Raw genomic sequence first — 20545 nt, forward strand, 5'->3', positions numbered from 1 at the left:
AGTGCAAGTAGTTAGTAGCAAACCAAACCAAACCAAACCTAGTGTAAGCCTCATGAATCTTAGAGCGATGGAAGAAAAGAGAGAAAGAAGACTCTCGATCGAAGTCTCTTTCCTATTGGACTCCCGATCGAAGTCAAAGATCGACACGGGGAGGAGTCCAACTCCTCCCCCTCCACCTCTATTTAAAGGGACCAAGTCCCTCGTGAAATCCATCACTGTCAGCCTCCAATCATCACCAAGAAGGACCATCTTCCTCTTCTCAAGTTCATCAAAAATTGTGGCCAAATACCGTCAGAAAAGAGGTAAGGATCCTTCAAACCTTTAGTTAATCCTCCTCTCTATCTTCCATGGTCCATGGAGTCTGATGCCGACCGATGATTCATCGCATTTTAATCAAGAAAGAGGTGTTCTATTCCTCCATTTTTTTTCTTCCATATCCAGCAGCGTTCACTATCACCAATCACCCGATGGGGTACCACATGTGCCACTGTGGCCCGCATCCCTGACCACGGCCATCAGCTGCTAATTCTCTCTCCTTTTTCGAGAAAGAAGGGCAATCCAAGGTCCCATATTATGACAAGGGACCAACAAGAGGAAGAAAAAGAAAAGAAGAGAAGAAAAAAGAAAAGAAAAAGGAAAAAGGAAAATAGGGTAGGAAAAGAAAAAAAAAGAGAGAGTTCCTCTCACTTTCCTCTCTTCCCACTTTCTCCACTCTCTCTAGTTTCTTTCTCTAATTCACTAGAAAAGTTCACTTTATCTCTCTACAAGTTATCTATCTAAATTGTTTTTCTCTGAGTGTTTTTTGGATCTTCGAAAAGACTCTTAATGATTTTAATTAAGCTTAGTGGAGGGTCCTGATCTATCATCGTCGGGAAGCATGCTGACACCCATCTTGACCAAATCAGGTACCATCAGATTTGATCACCTATGATTTTTATTAAACTATCGTATACTAGTTCAATTATGATTTGATGAAATCACCTTGATCAAATAGATTGGGATACTGGACATTGTCGCTTGATCAGCCCTACTCCATCTTATTAATTTCTCTCTCCTTTGATATTCTCTTTATTTGATTTATGAACACAGTGAAGGGTCTCCAATCCAATCGCTTCGAATCTAAGTTGACCAGATAGACAAACTTGGAACCATCCCATTGATTGAGCAGCATATCCATGAGTCTTTGACGAGCATTGTAGGATCTAGCCTTTATTGATCTCTATCAAACCCTTGTATCTTAAATGATCTAGTTTAAATTAAATTACTTAATCAGATTGACCCCTGACCATCATGTGTTATGAATTATAGTATGTTTTAAGTGTGTGAGGGTATTTTAGTCTTTTGATTTCCTATAATCACTCCTATAATTGCCCTATACACATATATAAATATAGATGCCTTACACAAAAGTGATCACGGGTTACAAATTTCTCTCTCTCAATATGGTATCAAAGTAGAGAGAGAAAACCCTAACCCTTCTTTTCCCCCTTCTTTTCCTCTGCGGCAGCCCTAATGCGGCAACCCTAATCCCTCTTTTCCTCTATGGCTCGTCTCATCTCTTTCTCTTTTTTGTTTCCCTTTAGTTGGTTTGAGGGTGTAAGAATGTCACCCTCTCTCTTGCGCTTCTTCCTCTCTTATGCGACCTAGGATAGGTCGCTGCTCTATGCAAAGAACAACCAAGGAGGGTCATTGCTGCATAGGTGCTGCGATCTGACAGAGATCGCACAAGAGACAGTAACATGCGCATGCAGTGGTAGCCACCCAGGTGTAGGATGCATAAGATGGGACGCAGAGCAGTGAAGAAACCACAGTGAGACCTAAGGTGGTGGATAAACTCTACGGTAACCGATGGTAGGTGCTGTGATGGTGCGAAGAGCGTGGCACGTTACCAACCATGGTATTCCATACCGATCCAAACTGATAGATACACTCCATACCGTACCGACGAAGAACCAATCTGATTCAGATCGGATTTTCGAAAAATAGCCTGAACCGGACCAAACCGATCAATTCGATATGGTATCAGCCCGAACCACCCGATATCGGACAGTTTGGTCCAATTCAGCACGGTTCGGATCTAGTTCGATCCGGTTTTCTTTTGTTTTTGTGCTGTTGGATGGAATTTTTTTGATTTTTTTATATTCGGTACGGTACGGTACCGTACCATATAGATTGGCAACTAGCATAGGTTCCGATACCGAGTCCGCAAACCTTATTTCCGATGATCAGGTTCTGTGTTCTATTTTCGTTTTCCTTCTCTTGCTTTGCTGATTATTCTCTTAAGAATTCTGGTTGGCCAATTAAGGGGATATAGAGGCCAACATGGCTGGAAATAACAGAGATAAGGTTGAAGGTAGTGGTGCAGAAGGAAAGGTTGATAGTGTGATGGACAAGAAGATTGTAATAGAGGTTATCACTACTTCTAAGATAACAGATCGGGTGTTAACAGGCAAGGAGAATTATCTCCAATGGAAGAGAACCATTGAGCGCTATATAATGAGTGTAGACAAGACAGATCATTTGACTAAGGATCCACCAAGTGAAAAAGATGCAGAGGCTAGGAAGCTATGGCTTCAGGAGGATTATAGGCTCTATAATCAGATTGAAAAGACCCTGACAAAATCAGTTTGGATCTCAATCAACCACCTGGACACAGTGAAGGAACTCATGCAGTACATTGAATTCATGTATGGTAGTAAGCAAGATCTGAATCATATTCATAATCTGATGCAAAGTGTCTATAGAGCTGCTCAGAAGGGAAGGACACTCTTTTGAGTACTACAAGGAAGTGAAACGGGCTTTTAAAGAGAAAAGAGCTATGTTTTCTATCACGAGTGATGTTCAAAAGATGCAAGAATAGGAGTCTCAGGCTGTGCAATGCTTCCTTACAAGTTTGGACACTGAATATGAAGTAATTCATACTCAACTGCTTCTAGGAAATGAGCTTCCAAATTCCTTAGGTGATACGTATGCTCGCCTTCTTCAAGTAAGGATAATACTGGAGAAATCTCCAAAAGCCCAGATGCATCAGCATTAGTGAGTACCACCTCTCATAGCACTCGGGGAGGTCGAGAAGGAAGGGGCGGTATAAGGGGGGGACGGGGAAAAAGAGGCAATGGGGGTCCACCTACATGCTTTGGCTGTAGTGAGGTTGGACATATTCAGAGGAACTGCCCAAAGCTGAATGGAAAATTTCCACAAATGCACGGACAGAGATTCACTCACAGTCACCCAGGAGGGTCTTCTGCCCACTTCTACCACTCCTATTGGAGTACTACCTGCTCTTACTGGACTGACACCTGAGCCACAAGTAACTATATCTGCAGACGAGTATGCTCGTCTTACTCGACTTCTTGGATCTCAGCAGCCTACCACATCTTCTACTACTACACTTGTCTAGACAGGTAAACCTACAGCTTGCCTCTCTACCACTTCTCGCAACTGGGAAATTGACTCAGGTGCTACAGATCATATGACTAGTAATATAGATATTCTTTCATCTTTTACTTCTCTATATAGTGTTACATTAGCAGATGGTTCAACCACTTCAGTTATTGGAAGTGGTGTTGCTCAGCCCACTAATTCAATGACTTTTTCTTCTGTCTTGTGTTTACCTCAATTTTCCTTCAACTTCTTATATGTCAGTAAAATTACCAATGCTCTTAATTGTGTTATTCACTTCTATCCCACCCATTATGTTTTTCAAGATCTTGGGACGAAGCAAATTATTGGTAGAGGTTGTGAGTTCAGTGGTTTGTACGTACTTGACACACCTCAGAATGTGCCCCGATCAGTTGCTTGTACCGGTGCTCATGATCCTTCCATTCTTCAGCTTCACTCTCGCTTCGGTCATCCTTCTTTGTCAACTTTGAAGAAATTGTGTCCCAATCTTAATTTTTTTGTCTAAGTTAGAATGTGAGCCGTGTCAGTTAGCCAAACATCATAGGGTACCATAGTTGCCTAGGATAAATAAACGAAAAGCATCCCCTCTTAAGTTAATACATTCCGATGTTTGGGGTCCTTGTCCTACACCTTCTAAAGTTGGTTTTCGGTATTTTGTTACCTTTGTTGATGATTACTCCCGAGTTACATGGCTTTATTTCATGAAGAATCGTTCTGAATTATTTTCTATATTCTCTGCCTTTTGTGCTGAAGTTAGAACACAACTTGGTTGTTGCATTCGTATTTTGAGAAGTGATAATGCAAAAGAATATTTTTCAGCTCCTTTCTCTACTTTTCTCTCACAACAGGGCATAATACATCAATCATCATGTGTAGTGACCCCCCAACAGAATGGGGTGGCTGAAAGAAAAAATCGTCATCTACTAAAAACAACTAAAGCATTGCTCTTTGATATGAAAGTTCCTTAAGAATTTTGGTCAGATGTTGTTTCCACTGCCTTTTACCTCATTAATTGCATGCCCTCATCTGTCCTCGATGGTCAAATACCCTATTCTACTCTCTTGCCCTCTCATGCTTTGTTTACTTTACCTCCTTGTATTTTTGGCTGTACATGTTTTGTGCAAGATGTTCATCCTTAGGTGAAAAAACTTGCTCCACGATCTCTTAAGTGCATCTTTCTTGGGTATTCTCACACTCAAAAGGGTTACCAATGTTTTTCCCCTACTTTGGGTCGATATTTGATATATGCAGATGTTACCTTCTTTGAATCCACTCTGTTTTCAACTACTCCAAGCTCTACTTCTTCACCGAAGTCTGATGATGAATTTCTTGTTTATATTATATCTTCGGAGTCATCTGAACATTCTATTCCTCCATCTAGGCCACCTATTACACAGGTTTACTCTCACCATGTACAGCAAATGACTGTGGTGCCCACCATATCACATGACTCACCACCTTCACCTACTGCTTCTTCTCTGGATCCGCCACCAACTCAACCACCTTCTGATCCAAGCCTTGATCTGCCCATTGCTCTCCACAAAGGTAAAAGATCCTATACCTACCCTACTCTACCTTTGTCTCATATCATAACTTGACCCCTTTTTCCCAGTCTTTTGGTTGCCTCTGGACTCTGTTACAGTACCAAGAACTGTGTCTGAAGCATTGACTTATTCTGGATGGAGAGCTGCTATGGAGGAAGAGATGCATGCTCTTAAGATAAATCATACCAGGAATCTGGTTTCACTACCTATTGGCAAACAAGCAATTGGTTATAAATGGGTTTTTACTATCAAAATGAATCCAAATGGTTCTGTGGCCCGACTGAAAGCTCGCTTAGTGGCTAAAGGATATGCCCAAACTTATGGCTTAGATTACTCCGAGACCTTTTCTTTAGTGGCTAAACTCACATCTGTCCGTCTCTTTATTTCTCTTGCTGCCACTTATGATTGGCCTCTTCATCAGGTTGATGTTAAGAATGCCTTTCTACATGGAAATTTACAACAAGAGGTCTATATGGAGCAACCTCTGAGGTTTGTTTGCTCAAGGGAAGTCGGATAAGGTATGCAAGTTGAAGAAGCCACTATACAGACTGAAACAGTCACCCAGGGCCTAGTTTGGATGATTTAGCACAGTAATGAGTGATTTTGGATTATAGAGGAGTGCTTATGATTATTCAGTCTTTCATAGACAGTCACAATCTGGGTGCATTCTTCTAGTAGTTTATGTAGATGATATTGTGATAACAGGCAGTGATAACATCGGTATTCATGCTCTTAAGACCTTTCTTCATAGTCAGTTTCAGATGAAGAATTTGGGTGAGCTGAAATACTTTCTAGGGATTGAAGTGTCTCGGAGTAGGAGAGGCATCTTCCTTTCCCAAAAAAAGTATGTCTACCATGTGATACTCCCATGATAGCTAATGTGAAATTGGGAAGTGATGATGGAGATGTACTGGCTGATCCGGAAAGATATTGGATAGTAGGGAAGCTGAACTATTTGACTGTGACTCAACCAGATATTGCTTTCTCAGTGAGTATAGTCTGTCAGTTCATGTCATCACCTAGAAGGCTAGAACTACTCATTGGGATGCTGTTATTCATATTCTAAAATATCTTAAAAAAGCACCAGGCCGTGGAGTTCTCTATCAAAATCGGGGTGACTGCAGAGTGGAGGGATACTCTAATGCAGACTGGGCAGGAACAACAAGGTATTGTGTTTTTGTTGGAGGTAACCTTGTGTCTTGGAAAAGTAAGAAGCAAAGTGTAGTGGCTCGCTCCAGTGTAGAATCTAAATATAGGGTGATGGCACAAGTTACTTATGAGCTCATTTGGGTATCTCATTAACTAAAGGAGCTTGGTATTGATAGTTCACATCCTATGGAGCTATGGTGTGATAACCGGGCGGCTATCCATGTTGCTAATAATCCTGTATTTCATGAAAGAACTAAACATATAGAGGTGGACTATCACTTTGTTCGAGAAAAGCTTCAACAAGGGCTTATTTTGTTAAAGCATGTTCGGATTGGAGACCAGTTAGCTGATATTTTCACTAAAGCCTTGGTAGGAAATAGAGTGACTAGCATATGTAACAAGCTAGGCATGATTGATATCTATGCACTAGTTTGAGGGAAAGTGTTATAAATTATAGTATGTTTTAAGTGTGTGAGGGTATTTTAGTATTTCGATTTCCTATAATCACTCCTGTAATTGCCTTGTACACATATATAAATATAGATGCCTAACACAGAAATGATCACGGCTTACAAGTTTCCCTTTGTCTCTCAATAATATGATATATTGATCTCCACTTTGACTCTTGTGAAATATTACTAATTTGATCATGCTCGATCTCTGTTGGACCATCTGTATTCTAGTTTGATCATGATTGAATGAAATTAATAAATTATCATTACCAAATCGATTTAAACCTACAAAAATGCATCTGAATAATATATTTCATACTTCTAATTTTTCATAATTTTTATTGATATCTAATTTTTCTGTATTGAAAAATAATTTTAAATCTCATAAATTCAAAAAAAATATTATATGCTTCAAATAATACTTCTGAATTAGTTAAAATATATTACTAATTTTATATATTTTTAATTGATTACATATTTTATTATTTAATTAATTTAAAAACTTAACTATGAAAATTCTAAAAATTCATTTGAGCTTAGATCCAAGTAGAAATATATCATAGATGCTACATATATTTTTCTAAGCCTATGAACATATGTTAAAGGCTATTTATTTTTAAATTTTATTCAAAATTAGGCCTATACGCATCATACATCAAAATCTTAACAATTGGACACCAATTTTATACTGAAAGTAGCTTGAATCGTCCTACACAATATTCCAATTTTATAGTTATTTTTTTGAATTTTTATAATTTTTTTGAAAATATATTTTTAATTTTAAAAATATATAATTAATGAAAATTAATGATTTTAGTATCATCGTATAGATCATCCAAAGATCTACAACATATAATGAAATCATACTAAAATCAAAAATTTTGGCATGATTTCCCCTTATTTTTCTATTCGTTGCCATTTTTCGGCAACAAAAATGTGAAAAAAATAATTGAGGAAATGTTAGATTACCTTGAATTCGGTTGAAATATGTTGATTCCTCGATGAAATTGTGAAAAATCCAGATCGTTGGGGTGGTTTCCTTTTTTTTCTTCGGCTCAAAATCAAATGAAAGAAAGATAGAGAAGCAAATGCTTTTCTGTCTTTCATTCAAAAGGCTATACATCCAGAGATTCCAAACACCCCACCCCCCCATCCCACCCATCCACACCCCACCCATGGGTGGCTCGATTCAACCCACCCATGTGCGGCACCCATGTGCGGCTCGTTTCTACCCCGAACCGAGCTGAACTAGCCGGAACCATGTGGTTTCGTGTGGTTCAAGTCTGTGCCGCACTGAACCGATCGATTCGATGCAGTTTGGGGCCTTTTTCGAATTTTTGGGCCAAATCAGATTGGTTCGATATGGGGTGTACCAACCGATTCGGATCGATAGGAAATTCCATGGTCAATACAATGTGCACTTGATCAGAAGCATCAACTGACTTTTGAAAAAAAAAAAAAAAAGCATGTCATAGTATGTCAAGATGTTGATGCTCCACTAGATACGACTAGTTCAACCATCACACATCATTGTCAGTCCATATGTAGGCTACATGTCTGATATGATGCAATCCACTTCTATAGCTCATTATTGTTAAAAAGCTTACCATAGATGTCCTTTGATCCTAGAGGACCTACATTCCAATCAACAGCTTGTATGGAGGAAATGATAGACCTATAGTGCATGTCAAGGTTTTAAATCCCGTGGGACAGAGCTGTCTCGATCTTTTAATAGAATGGGATACACCACTATCCCGTCCCATCCTGACGCTTGGAACAGAGGATGTCCCAAGATATCCCAATTACAATGCTAGGATGCTGGCGGGACAATCATATCCCGATATATGAGATAGTATCCTATCCCGATGTCCCACAGGATGTCCCGCTGGGATCTGAATCCTTGGTACATGTTGATTATCGCATTGATTGGGATGTGGCTGAAATGAAACCAGAATACTCGCCACATATTATTCTTATCCTTCTTCAATATGGTGTCAAGTAAAAAAGGCATGTTGATCTAAATCATGAATGATGACTCATGGTGGAATCTCTCTAGAAGAGCTATACCTCTGTTGATCTAAATCATGAACCCCTCCCTTGAACTCTTGTTTTGCACCTCCAATGGTGCCGATCCAAGACCATTTACCTATGATACCAACTTATGTCACACTTTGGATCCTTTCTCCTTGATGGATACAAAGTTATATGTTAATCAAGCACATCAGTTTATTAATTATTTTAAAATAATAAATTTTGTTATTATGAAAAAATATGTTTTCTGCTTCAAAAAATACTTTTGAATATCAAATACATAGTACTAATTTTTTATTTTTTTATATTATTTATTTTTTTAATAGTTTAATTAAAATTAATTTTACATGTCATAAATTCTTAAAAATACGTTTTCTAGTTCAAAAAATACTTGTGAATTATCTACTATGTAGTACTAGTTTTGCATACTTTTTGTATTAATTATATATTTTAATTTTTAAAATAAAAAAATTAAATTCAAAAATTTTAAAAAATTAATTTGAGTTCAGATCTATGTAGAATCCTACCATAGATTCTACATATATTTTTTTAAGCTCATGGGCATGTTCGTTCAAACTTGGGTCTAGACCACTTGCACATGATTGCATCTAAACTTGAATAAATGAACACAAAATTTAGGACAAGATGGCTTGCATGCCTCCAAACAAACTTCTAATTTTGGAGTTATTTTTTGGATTTTATTTTATTTTTAAAATTTTTAATCCAAAAATGTATTCTTAATTTAAAAATTTATAGATTTAAATAAAAATTAAAGATGTTAGTCTCATTGAGTAGATCATTGATAGATCTACAATATATCATGAAATCATGCCAAAATCAAAAATCTTGGCACAACCTCTACTTTTCCATTTTTCTTGCCAAATTTTGGCCTAAGAAAACAAAGAAATAGAGAGGAGGAGAGTGGGAATACCTTGAAAATGGTTTGGATCTTGCATTTTCCTATTGAAATCAGTGCTTATTTGAAGGAATTGTCTAGATTTTGATGTGGTGAGGTGTGAGAAGCAAATGAAGCCTCTCACAGCTGCTCTCTTCGATAATAAGAGGGGAGAGACCTGGATTGGGCACTGAAGCGATGGGAACCAGGTGGTTCGCACTGATTCTTCGCACCAGTTCAGTGCCTAAACCATTTTTCCATGGCGAATCGCCCCAATTTCCAGGTGGTTCGATTCGGTAAGGAGGTTCAGGCAGTTCGGTGTAATTGGCCCATTTTATGCCTTCGCTTCTTAGGTCTATGACAACATTCCCCAAACAATCAATGAGTAATAATGGCTAGACCATTGTCGCTTAAACTAGCTTTAAACAGTAACAATCTGTGAACCGGCATTCAGCCAGGAATATAGTTTAAAAAATAAAATATTAAATGTGCCATTTTCTACTTCACTAATTAATAGCATTTGGCTTTCCTTCACCCAATAGTTAGTATTAGCAGGGTTTCAAAAACTAGCAATGCCATTCCAGCAAAAAGATACTGAGACAAACCCTCAGATGATGTTACTAGTTGACCAGTCAGCCAATTAGTACTGACAATCTGTACTGATCTGACAAGACTAGTTGCTTGCCAATTTCTTTTGGTTCTCATTCATTCTAACAGTCTAGGTCTAACTACCAGTAGTGTATTGGTAGCATACCACTCCCAAGAAAATCAATATGGGGTTCGAAACGGGCATGGTCTATCATATGCCCCATACCGCAAAGTACGAGGTGTACCATATTGGTACGGTATCTCATACCCTACCAACACTTGGTATGCTATCTCCTACACTACCGCACTGCATATCGAAACTGTAATAGAATGGTACTGATTTGAGGCTTGATACCAAAACAGTGAACCTTGGGAACAGGTATTTGTACCATTGCAACATGATCTGAATAGACCAACAACCATATGAATGTGCCTTTCTGACTAGTGAAAAAGGTAGAACAAGAAAATAGCAGTGGTATCAAAGAATGACACTGATTCCATGAAGAAAAATAGCACTACACTTTACAAGATTGATTGAGAATTTCTTATCAGAAGTTGATCGCATTCATCATGTAGGGACATCTAAAAATAAAATAAGCCTACCAAGTATAATATTGTGTCTTATTCTCTGAAAGGTAACGATTTTTTGATCTTCCTTCAATATAAGCAAATTCTAATAGAATGGTTGTTATACAACCTACCTATAAAACAGCATAGCTAAGAATCAGCGAGTACCTGTTCAATTCTATAAAAAGGGGCAAGGTGGCTATCAAAAAATTGCTTTTCTTCCACAGCCCTACTTCCAGGGCCCACCCAGAGCTGCAAAAGAACATAGAATATAGAAAAACTAAAATAGCTATAATAAACAGCTGGAAAACAAATATTAAGAGCCTTTATAAGATGTACAAGCATGCATGCAGAACAGATACAAGAGGTATAAGTTAGAATCATCTAAGAAACATGTCCTCCCTGGCTAAAAATCATTATAATTAGTCTGAGAGCATAAAAGTAAAAACTTGGGTTTTCCAAATTTTATTTCTTGAAAGAAATTACTCATGTAGATAACATCTCAAACATTCAGGATGTCACACCAGATTATTAGTGCAGCATAAGGTGCATAAAATATGAAACTAAAAAGGCTATGCATTAGTAATACCAAAACGCTGGCCTTTAGGATGCAAAATGACCCCAACACATTTGGTGAACATACTGTTATTACATATAATATAGTTGTTACAGGTTATCTGACTGGAACCAAAACACCTACTGACACAGCATCTATGATAAACTAGATAATATTTGCATTTCCATAACCATAAAAATTTGGGACAGAAGCAAGACATGATACCTTTTCCGGTCGTGTCTCAACCTTGAAACGGATGAGACCTAAGCAAAGGAGAAGGGGAACAGCCAGTGATAAACACAAAACAAGATTTGGATTTCTGGAGACAAAGGATCCATAAATCCTGCACAGGATAATTGATACATGATAAAAACAACATTCAGCAAGCAATATGAATTCAACCACAATGGATAGACAACAACCTGAAGAAATTTGATATATGTCCTTGAACAACAGAAGGACGCAGCATTTTAACTACTGGAGAAGCCTCTTCAGATGCCTGAAATTGAATACCAAAATTTAACCCCTCAATGCAATTGGTAATATTAAAATACAGCATAGCGGCAATGGTAAGTTTAAACCAAAAGGTTATATAAGCCTAACAAAAACAAACACTGTGCTAGAAGTGAACAGTCGGATGTCTACAGAACCACCAGATACATGTGACTATGAATGGTTGTATCCAGCTCACCCAAAAATAAAATAAAAGAAGTCATGTCCAATATATTACATAGTTGACAGATAATAAGTATGCAAGCAGAGAAACTTACACAAACACACAGGAACAATCATGTGCAAAGATATATATAATTGCAATAATATATAAATAGAAGTATAGAACTCTTGCAAAGAAAAATAGCTGACTTCAATGACTTTGGTTAAGACACCAAGGGCTGGAAACCAGCATTTTATGTTGCCTTTTAGTTAGAAAGTCAATTTTCACAAAGCCCCAAACAGCTGAGAGAAGGGCTGATGGTTATGATTAAGATAGTTAAAAGATCAGCAGATCATCTAGAAAACCAACATTCAGATTACCTGAAAATTGGGTTCTCATTTTGAGTGCAAAATCCACCGGAGTGGAAAACTAAATAATTGAATATAACAATAACTAGTTTAGGACAAAACTTCACATAACTTGCAATTAAAGCTAGATTGAAAAACTATGCGACTTAATGATTGGAACATAATCAGGTAATAGAAACATGAATTAATGAATTATACTGACGAACATAGAGAATTAATTAATTAGGAAAATTGAGTTAGAGTATTTTTTACGAAATCACACAGGAGGAAGGGGCAGGGGGGCAGGGTTTTACCTCATTTAAATATGTTAAGTAAATGAAGTATTTATACAAATGATATTCATGTAATTAAGTTTGTATTGATGATTGTTGAACCATCCCGAACTAGGTGGTCTGGCATACTGCATAGAGTATGCCCAATATTAGGATGGTTTAAGCTTTCAAAATAGGGAAGAGAGGGAACAGGACAGTAGGGCCAAACCAAGCCAAACTGACCAATTCAGCCTAGTTTTTTGAATAGTACTGACAAGAAAATGTCAATTTGGGTTGGGTGGACCTTTGAAGAGGACATGTGACCCCCCAATGAAACCCTTTATTTTCCTTTCCCATGAGTGATGCCTATCATGCTCCCCTTCCCTTTCCTCGAAAAATCATCTGTCTTCATTCATTCGGAGTATTTTGTCTCTTTTCAAACTTTTAATTTTACCTCCATGATCCCACAGTTTGATTTCCAATCATAATCTATTTTATGTGTTATGATCTAAGACATGCATGCTTTGTAGTGGAAACTTAAATTCTTAACCATGGTAGAAGTTTACTTGTTTTGTAACTCACCTTGTCCCAGAGATGGTTGAACCATGTCAAATTGGTCGACTCAATATATATCAAATCGGATCAATCAAGGACATGCATGATTCGTGCTAATCATTTGAAACAGTTTAGGCTAATGTTCCACCCTTGCTCCAATCACTGATAACTTGTCCACCCTCACTCACAATTCGATTCCAACTACACACCCCCTAGCTCGGGATGTCCGAGATAGCACCCCCCTCCCCCCCCCACAAACTCAAGAACACTGCCCCTATGCCCCCAACACTACAGCTGCTCACCATGGTCCAAAAGCAGTAAGTCCCTCCCTCCCTCTCTCTCTAATGCTTGCTCGGATTATAGTTAGGGTTCCCTTGACCCTCCCTATTCCTCCCTCTCTCTCTCTCTCTTTTGCTCTACTTTTCTCCCTTTGCCTATCCCTCTATGGCTCTCCCTATTTCAATACACATCCCAATACAGCATTATATGGGTCCCAATCGCCAGCCAATATGCCCTCCAATACCAATTCGGTGAACCTTGCATTGTCCTTTATATAAATTTTTCCAAATTAAAAATGAGAGGCTTTGACTTATTTGCCCAGGTGGATTCAATATTTCAAAGTTGATTTTTGGATCTAGTGATAATTGAAGCAACATTAGAAACATAGCTTTTCATATTGTATTGATATAATTAAAAGTATAGTATTGTGTGCATCAAGGATTCAAGTCCCAGCGGGATGTCCCGCGGGAAATCGGGATAGTGTACTATCTCATATATTGAGATAGGGCCATCCTGCCAGCGTCCCAGCATCCCAATTGGGACGTCTTGGGACATCCTCTGCTCCAAGTGTGGGGACGAGGCAGGACAGCTGCGCATCCCATTCCATTAAAAGATCGGGACAGCTTTGTCCCACAGGATTTAAAAAATTATTGTGCATAATGCAATATGTTTGATTTTATAAGTGGATTTTCATTGAAGTTTATTGCCTATGATATATTTTTAATTATGCTTTGCTCAATCACATGATTCCTTCAAGGATGATTGAGTTTGGATATTTGTTTCGAATGTGGTGCTTATATCTCAGGAGTCGAGCAAGTTCGAAATTCTAGTTGTTATAGCAAATCATGGGAGAACCTACCAAAATTTTGTAACAGTTTCACGTAACACATGGATTCATGCTCTAAACCATGAATCTAAGCTCAAATAGGTGGCTTCAATGAAATGCAAAACCTACACTAAAAAATTCATTTAATCCAAGTTAATCAGAACAATCAACATTTATTTGGTTTTATTCTTGGATTTAATGTAGGTAAACATCTATTATCCCTACTAGATTAATTTTTGACCTATTATTTATTTCAAAAAATAATATCACTGAAAAAACTAAATAATGAATATATAAATTTTAAAATAAATTTGTTATCATGTTTGCACTTGTGATCAAGGATTCAGGTCCCAGTGGGACGTGACACCGGGATAGGGTACTATCTCATATATTGGGATAGGACCGTCCTGCTAGCATCCCAGCATCACAATCGGAACGTCTTGGGACATCCTTTGTCCCAAGTGTCGGGACGGGACACAACAATGGGAGCATCCCGTTCCATTAAAAGATCGAGACAGTCTTGTCCCACGGATTTAAAACCTTGCTTGTGATGTGCACTTGCTACCAAAATTTTCACAAATAATGGGGTTAACTTAGTTGTGCTCAAGTTCCACCTGACTCTAGGCTTAGAATTATATAAATTCAAAATTAACATAGCAAAACTGCTTCCAATTAGGTTGGCTTTTAATGTGATATACATATAGGGGTGATCTATAAAAACCCTTGATAAAATTCCATGATTATTTTTAAATCATAACTAACTTGTAAATTAGTTATTACCAAAATACAAAAAAACTATAATTTTGAAAAAATATACATTATGTGAAAGTTAATTATACACTATTTTTTAAGTTGTTAATGTTGTACTTAGTTTGAAATAAAAATTTTATTAGTTTTTGAATTTTTAATAATAATTTTAAAATAATTATCTATAAATAAATTTAAAATTTCATAATTTCAAAAAAACTCATAATTACACATTAATTTCTAATATAAGTGGTGCAATTTTTTAAATAAAATTTCCATTAACTTTTAGAAATTAAGAATTGAAATTCCCAAAAAACAAGATAATTGGTACATTTGTGCAATCGAAGTCATCCAAGAAAAAACTTCTACACTATCGATAAAATATCTCTGAAATTTCAAGAAATCTGTAAGAAAAATAAAGATGACCAAGTTATTTCCAGCATTCGACTAGAGTCACATGTCTTGATTGTTTGATGATTTATGCTTCAAGGTTCAACGATAGCTGTTAAGGGCAATCAGCCATAAAGGGATGTTTCTTGGCAGCATAAGAGAATGTTAGCCCAGCAACATGAGTGGCAATGCAACTAGTAATGAAAGATGTTGACTCTATAATTGATTTTGATGATTACAAAATATTGAGTGATTATGGTGCTAATCATTGTTCATAAGTGAATGTAGGATTTTCTAGATGCTTAAAATGAAAAAATTATTTATAGAAGAAATCCTCTCAAAAGAATGATGATTAATGATCAAATGAGACTCAAACAAGAAGTCTTTGGAAGCCTAAATGTTGTAAAAGACCTTAGAAATCAAGATGGAAGAAGTTCTTAAGGATTGAAATCAAAAAGCCACTCAAACAGAAGAATGTGCAGAAATTTTCAATTTGCTGTCACCTCGAGTCGACTCAAGGTGGATTTTGAGTCGACTCAAGTTGAAACAATGAAGAAAAGATTTTAGGTATGCAAAAATTTCAGTCGGCACACCGTCGAGTCGACTCAAGTTAGGCACGAGTCGACTCAAATGAACAATAACAAAAAAAGTAAAGTTTCAGAGCAGAAAAAGTTTCAGCTGAGCAGAGGAGTCGAGTTGACTCGAATTGGTCGAGTCAATATCTCAGAAAAATAACAGAGCATGATTTTTAGGATAAAAGTTTGAAGTAAACTCGCAGGCTAGTCTAGTCGACTCGAGGCATAGCGAATCAATTCAAAGCTTGAGTCGAGTCGACTCAAAGATCAGCCGAATCGACTCAAATCTTAATGGCTAGTTCTGCAGAATTTCAAAACTTTGCAGAAATATTCCCAACGGCTCTATTTTGTTTCCCAATGGCTAGAAACAGCTATTTTAGCCTCCAAAAAGAATTTAAAAGCTTCCAAACTTGATGAAGAGCTAAAAGAAAGTGGATTGAAAGAAAAAATCATTCAAATTGAGAGAGCTTCATTTAATATCTAAAAAAAAAAGAGAGAGAAAAAAAGAGAAACCAAGCTTCAAATTTAAAGAGCATTCATGAGATATCTTCCATAACTTTTCAAGCATCCTCTCAGCATTCAAAGAATAGCGTTCAAGCTTCAAAAGAGCCATCACTCAGCCTCTTCTTCACGCTTCAAAAAGAGTTCCTTTTTATTTTTCATTTTGTGCTGAATTTATCTACTTGTATTTTTGTTTCTTTACAAGTTTCTTTGGGGGAAAGAAATTTGAGGATTAGACCCGTCCAAGTCCAGAATTGGACTTGTAGGTTTTGGTTGATTGATTCGAAAAACCAACTGGATTGTTAGTGAGCCCGAAAAACTAACGGTGTAAGATTTTAGTTGGTGATCCCCAAAAACCAACTTGATTTTGTTTGTGAGCCCGAGAAAATATATACTGTAATCAAGGGAGGATTATAGTGAAATTCCCAAAGGAAGCTTGGAGAGTGGACGTAGGAGTGGGTTGCTCCGAATCACTATAAATTTTGTGTTTGTGTCGTGCTATCTTGCCTACATTTTCTCGCTTTATTTGATTTTAATTCTTGCCTTTCATTAGATTATAAGTAGTATAGTTTAATTGATTATTTGCTTCAGCTGCTGCATATAATGATCACATCACAATCACTTAATATAGCTTAAAGTGAAGCACATATATGCTTGGAGTTTAATTTGATTAAAATTTTTATAAGAACCCAATTCAACCCCCCCTTCTTAGGTTGCTACCTCTCTGGGCAACAAGTGGTATCAAAACAGGTACTTTAATATTTGATTGTTGACCTAGCAGTTAAAGAGCCAAAGATCATGGCAACCCAAATAGAATTTTTGCTTAATGAAGGTTACTCTATTAATCAACCTCCTATACTTAATGGATCAAATTATAGTTATTGGAAAGTATGCATGCGCATCTTCATACAAGCACATGATTATAAGTTATGAAAGATTATAATAGATAGCACACGCACCCCCAATGCATTGATTGAGCATGATAAAAAAATGGCCCAAATAAATACTAAGACCATGAACATACTTTATTGTTCTTTAGATATTAATGAGTTTAATATAATTTTTTCATGTATTTCAGCAAAACAAATATGTGACAAATTGAAAACTACTTTCGAGGAAGCAAATCAAAGAGAAACATCAAGCTCCCAAAAAGACAAGGAAGCTCACCCCAACTTATGCCTCATGGCTCATGAGGATGAAAAGAAGAAGAAGAAGAAGAAGAAACAAAGGAAAAAGAAAGCATTGATTAAGGGGGAGCAAAGCAAGAAAAAGAAAAATAAAAAAGAGGAAGAAAACATTGCAAATCCTTGCTTGATGTCTCAAAATGATGAGGTAAATATTGATAATTCTTCTGAATTTATATTTGATGAGCTTCAAGAAGCCTTTCATGAATTAATGGATGAATTCAAAAATTTAAGGCTAAAAAGTAAAGAGCTTAAAAGATCAAATCTTTTTTTAGCTAATGAAAAGAATAATCTTTTAAGTGAAAAAGAAGATCTTTTAAAAGAAATGAATTCTTTAACAAAAGAAAAGGATGTACTTTTTAAATCTCAAAAATCTTTAGTTGAAGAAAATATTAAGTTGAAAGAGGAATTCGAAAAATCAAAATTTTATATTGAAGAAAAAAAACTCCTAAGATTTGAAAAATCTCTTTTGAAAGAAAAAGGGGGGGAACCAAGATAAATGAATCTTATGGCATTAACTATTAAACTGGGGGAGAATTAAGTAAATTAAGCTTTCGAGCACTAATTATGAAAAATAGGGAGAGAAAATATTATTTGAAAAATCATCTTAAAAACTTAATAGGTTAAATCATTATTAATCTTAGAATAGAAATTATTGATAAATATTTAAACCTTGCTTGTTGTGATCAATTTAATGTATTTTGGAGAAAAATCATTTTTAAACTATTTTTAAAAAAATAATTTGATCAACTTGTGTATCTTGTTTCATATAATTTGATTATCATCTCTATTAATTTGCTCAAATTTGATTGTTACCAAGAAATGAATTTGATTTTTGAACTTAACAAGAGAAACCATTTTTGATTTATTTTAGAATATTACTTTTATTTCTAAAAGAGAATTTGTTGATGAACATTTGTACTTTAATTTGTGCCATCATTTGACTTGTTCATTCATATTTGTGCTATCATGGTTTGATTCTATCTTCATTTCTGATAATCAATTAATATCAAGCTAAATTTAAAATATATTCTTATGCTTTGTCATGATTAATCAAATTTTAAATGGATTTAAAAACTTACTCTTCTCTAATCATTAAGTGGTATCAAAGTTTCATGAAAATCAAAATTGGTCTAAAATTTAGTTCAAGTGATATCAAATTTTACTTTGAGAAAGTTAATATTGGTATCAGATTTTATTTTCTAAATAATTAGTATAAAGTTGATTATTTTCACAATTGATATCAAAAAAAATTATCCTAAAAAAATTTTCAAACTTGGTATCAATATCATTCGTCTTGTACTTTATTGAGTTATTTTTGACAAGACAATTGAATATTGTCTCAAATCTATTATGCATTGACATACTCTTGATATAGCATCATTTGAGACCAATTTGAAGAATTTATGAACTTAAATAGATCGATACCGCTTAATGAAAAGGAAGAGATATCTTTCGAAAAAGAAAAATATATCTTACAGCTAATTTTAATGCTCAAAATCCTTAAAAATTGAATAACTCCATTTCTCTTGAATTTTTAAAGCTCAAAGCTATTCCTTAACTAAATTTAAGAAGCATTTCTTTTTGAATCTATGGTTTTGAGAAAAAGAAAATGCACTATTGAAATTGTATTTTATGAAACCAATCAAGTAAATTTTGAATTCAAAATGAGGGATAAAAGTGCTTTTCACAATTAGTTTCCAGATGAAATTTTAAAAATATTTTGCTTCATTGGTTTATTTTTGAGAAATGAATTTGAAAACTTCAAGTGGTGTTTTTATTTGATATCAAGAAAGTCTTTCAAAGAAGATACTATTTGGTTTGATTTTCAAAATAATTGATATGAAACTATCTTTTTCTCATACATACTTTGCTCGATACCATATCTTGCTTCGATACATTTTTTATATGAGATCTTTCGAGACAAATAAAAAAAAAATCATACCTTTTTTGAACTTAATTGAGTGATATTTCTTAAGAAAAGAAAGATCTAAATTTAAACAAAAATCTCCCTATAATTTGTCTTGTATGATCTATTGATATCAATTCAAAATAATTTATCAAAATAATTTGATCTGAATTTAGTCGATTCATCTTTTTGATCAAAAGCTAAATCGATTGATATCATAATTTTTCATAATTGGTACTGGACAAATTGTTATTGCCTTGAATTCTATCTATTTATCTCTTGACAAAGTGAAAAGGATGCCTTATCTAAATTCTGTTTTGCATTGCTCTATCTTTGGCATTATCTTCTTGAGACGTTTCTAAAGATTGATACTCTTTATGCATCAATTAAATGATACTTCTTACAAAATTAAATATATCTTGCAATTTGCTTTGAATGATCTGCTCAAAATTCTTAGCTTTGAAATGCTTTATCTTTCTTGGATATTTGAAGTTCAAAACAATTTTGTAATTAAATCTAAGAATCTGTTTAATGCATCAATTTTATTCAAAAAGGGGAAGATATATCTTTAGATCTATATTGTTAAAAAAAAATGCTCTTAATTGAATCAAAATTTGCTACAATACTTTAAAAAAAAAAAAGAGTGGGGAGGACAAGTCATTCAAAGGGGGAGATGGTATCACAAGTTAGAAAATCTGAATTTGAATATTATATTAAAGTTGAATTTGAAAGTGAGTGAATTTAAATCAATTTCTGAAAATTGAAAGTTTGAGTTGATCACATGCTTAAAATACCTAACATACTCATTTGGTTGAATTGAGACAATCAATTAACGTGAACATTGATCCTCAAAATCTGAATTTTAAAGATAAAATGACACTTTCAAGAAATATATGCTTAAAGTGCACATCAATTTTGCAATATGAATGTATTTCCACTTGATTTTGATGATTTTAAATTCTTTCTATGGATTTTTTGATGCTGTCAAAAAGAGAGAGAGATGTTGTGTTGAGTATATGCTTATTGAGTTTGTATTCATGAATTGATGATATATGCTTACATGCTTTATATTTAAATTTAGTATATGGAAGAAAGATATACTTAAGATGCTTATTTGCTTG

The 20545-nt window shown here is 35.3% G+C and overlaps 1 protein-coding gene across 2 annotated transcripts in view; it reads right to left on the reverse strand.

Annotated features, from left to right (window-relative positions):
* The window catches only part of LOC105033845 (uncharacterized), a 167931-nt gene that overhangs the window by 106637 nt on the left and 40749 nt on the right, over nt 1-20545 (reverse strand). For both annotated transcript variants that reach the window (XM_019846787.3, XM_073246109.1), the window contains exons 9-11: nt 11607-11683; nt 11410-11527; nt 10797-10880 (exon numbers count right to left, since the gene is read on the reverse strand). In XM_019846787.3, the coding sequence (XP_019702346.1) occupies nt 10797-10880; nt 11410-11527; nt 11607-11683 (279 nt within the window). The remainder of the gene's footprint in view (nt 1-10796; nt 10881-11409; nt 11528-11606; nt 11684-20545) is intronic.

The sequence above is a fragment of the Elaeis guineensis genome, chromosome 11 (assembly GCF_000442705.2).
Source record: "Elaeis guineensis isolate ETL-2024a chromosome 11, EG11, whole genome shotgun sequence".
Taxonomy (NCBI): domain Eukaryota; kingdom Viridiplantae; phylum Streptophyta; class Magnoliopsida; order Arecales; family Arecaceae; genus Elaeis; species Elaeis guineensis.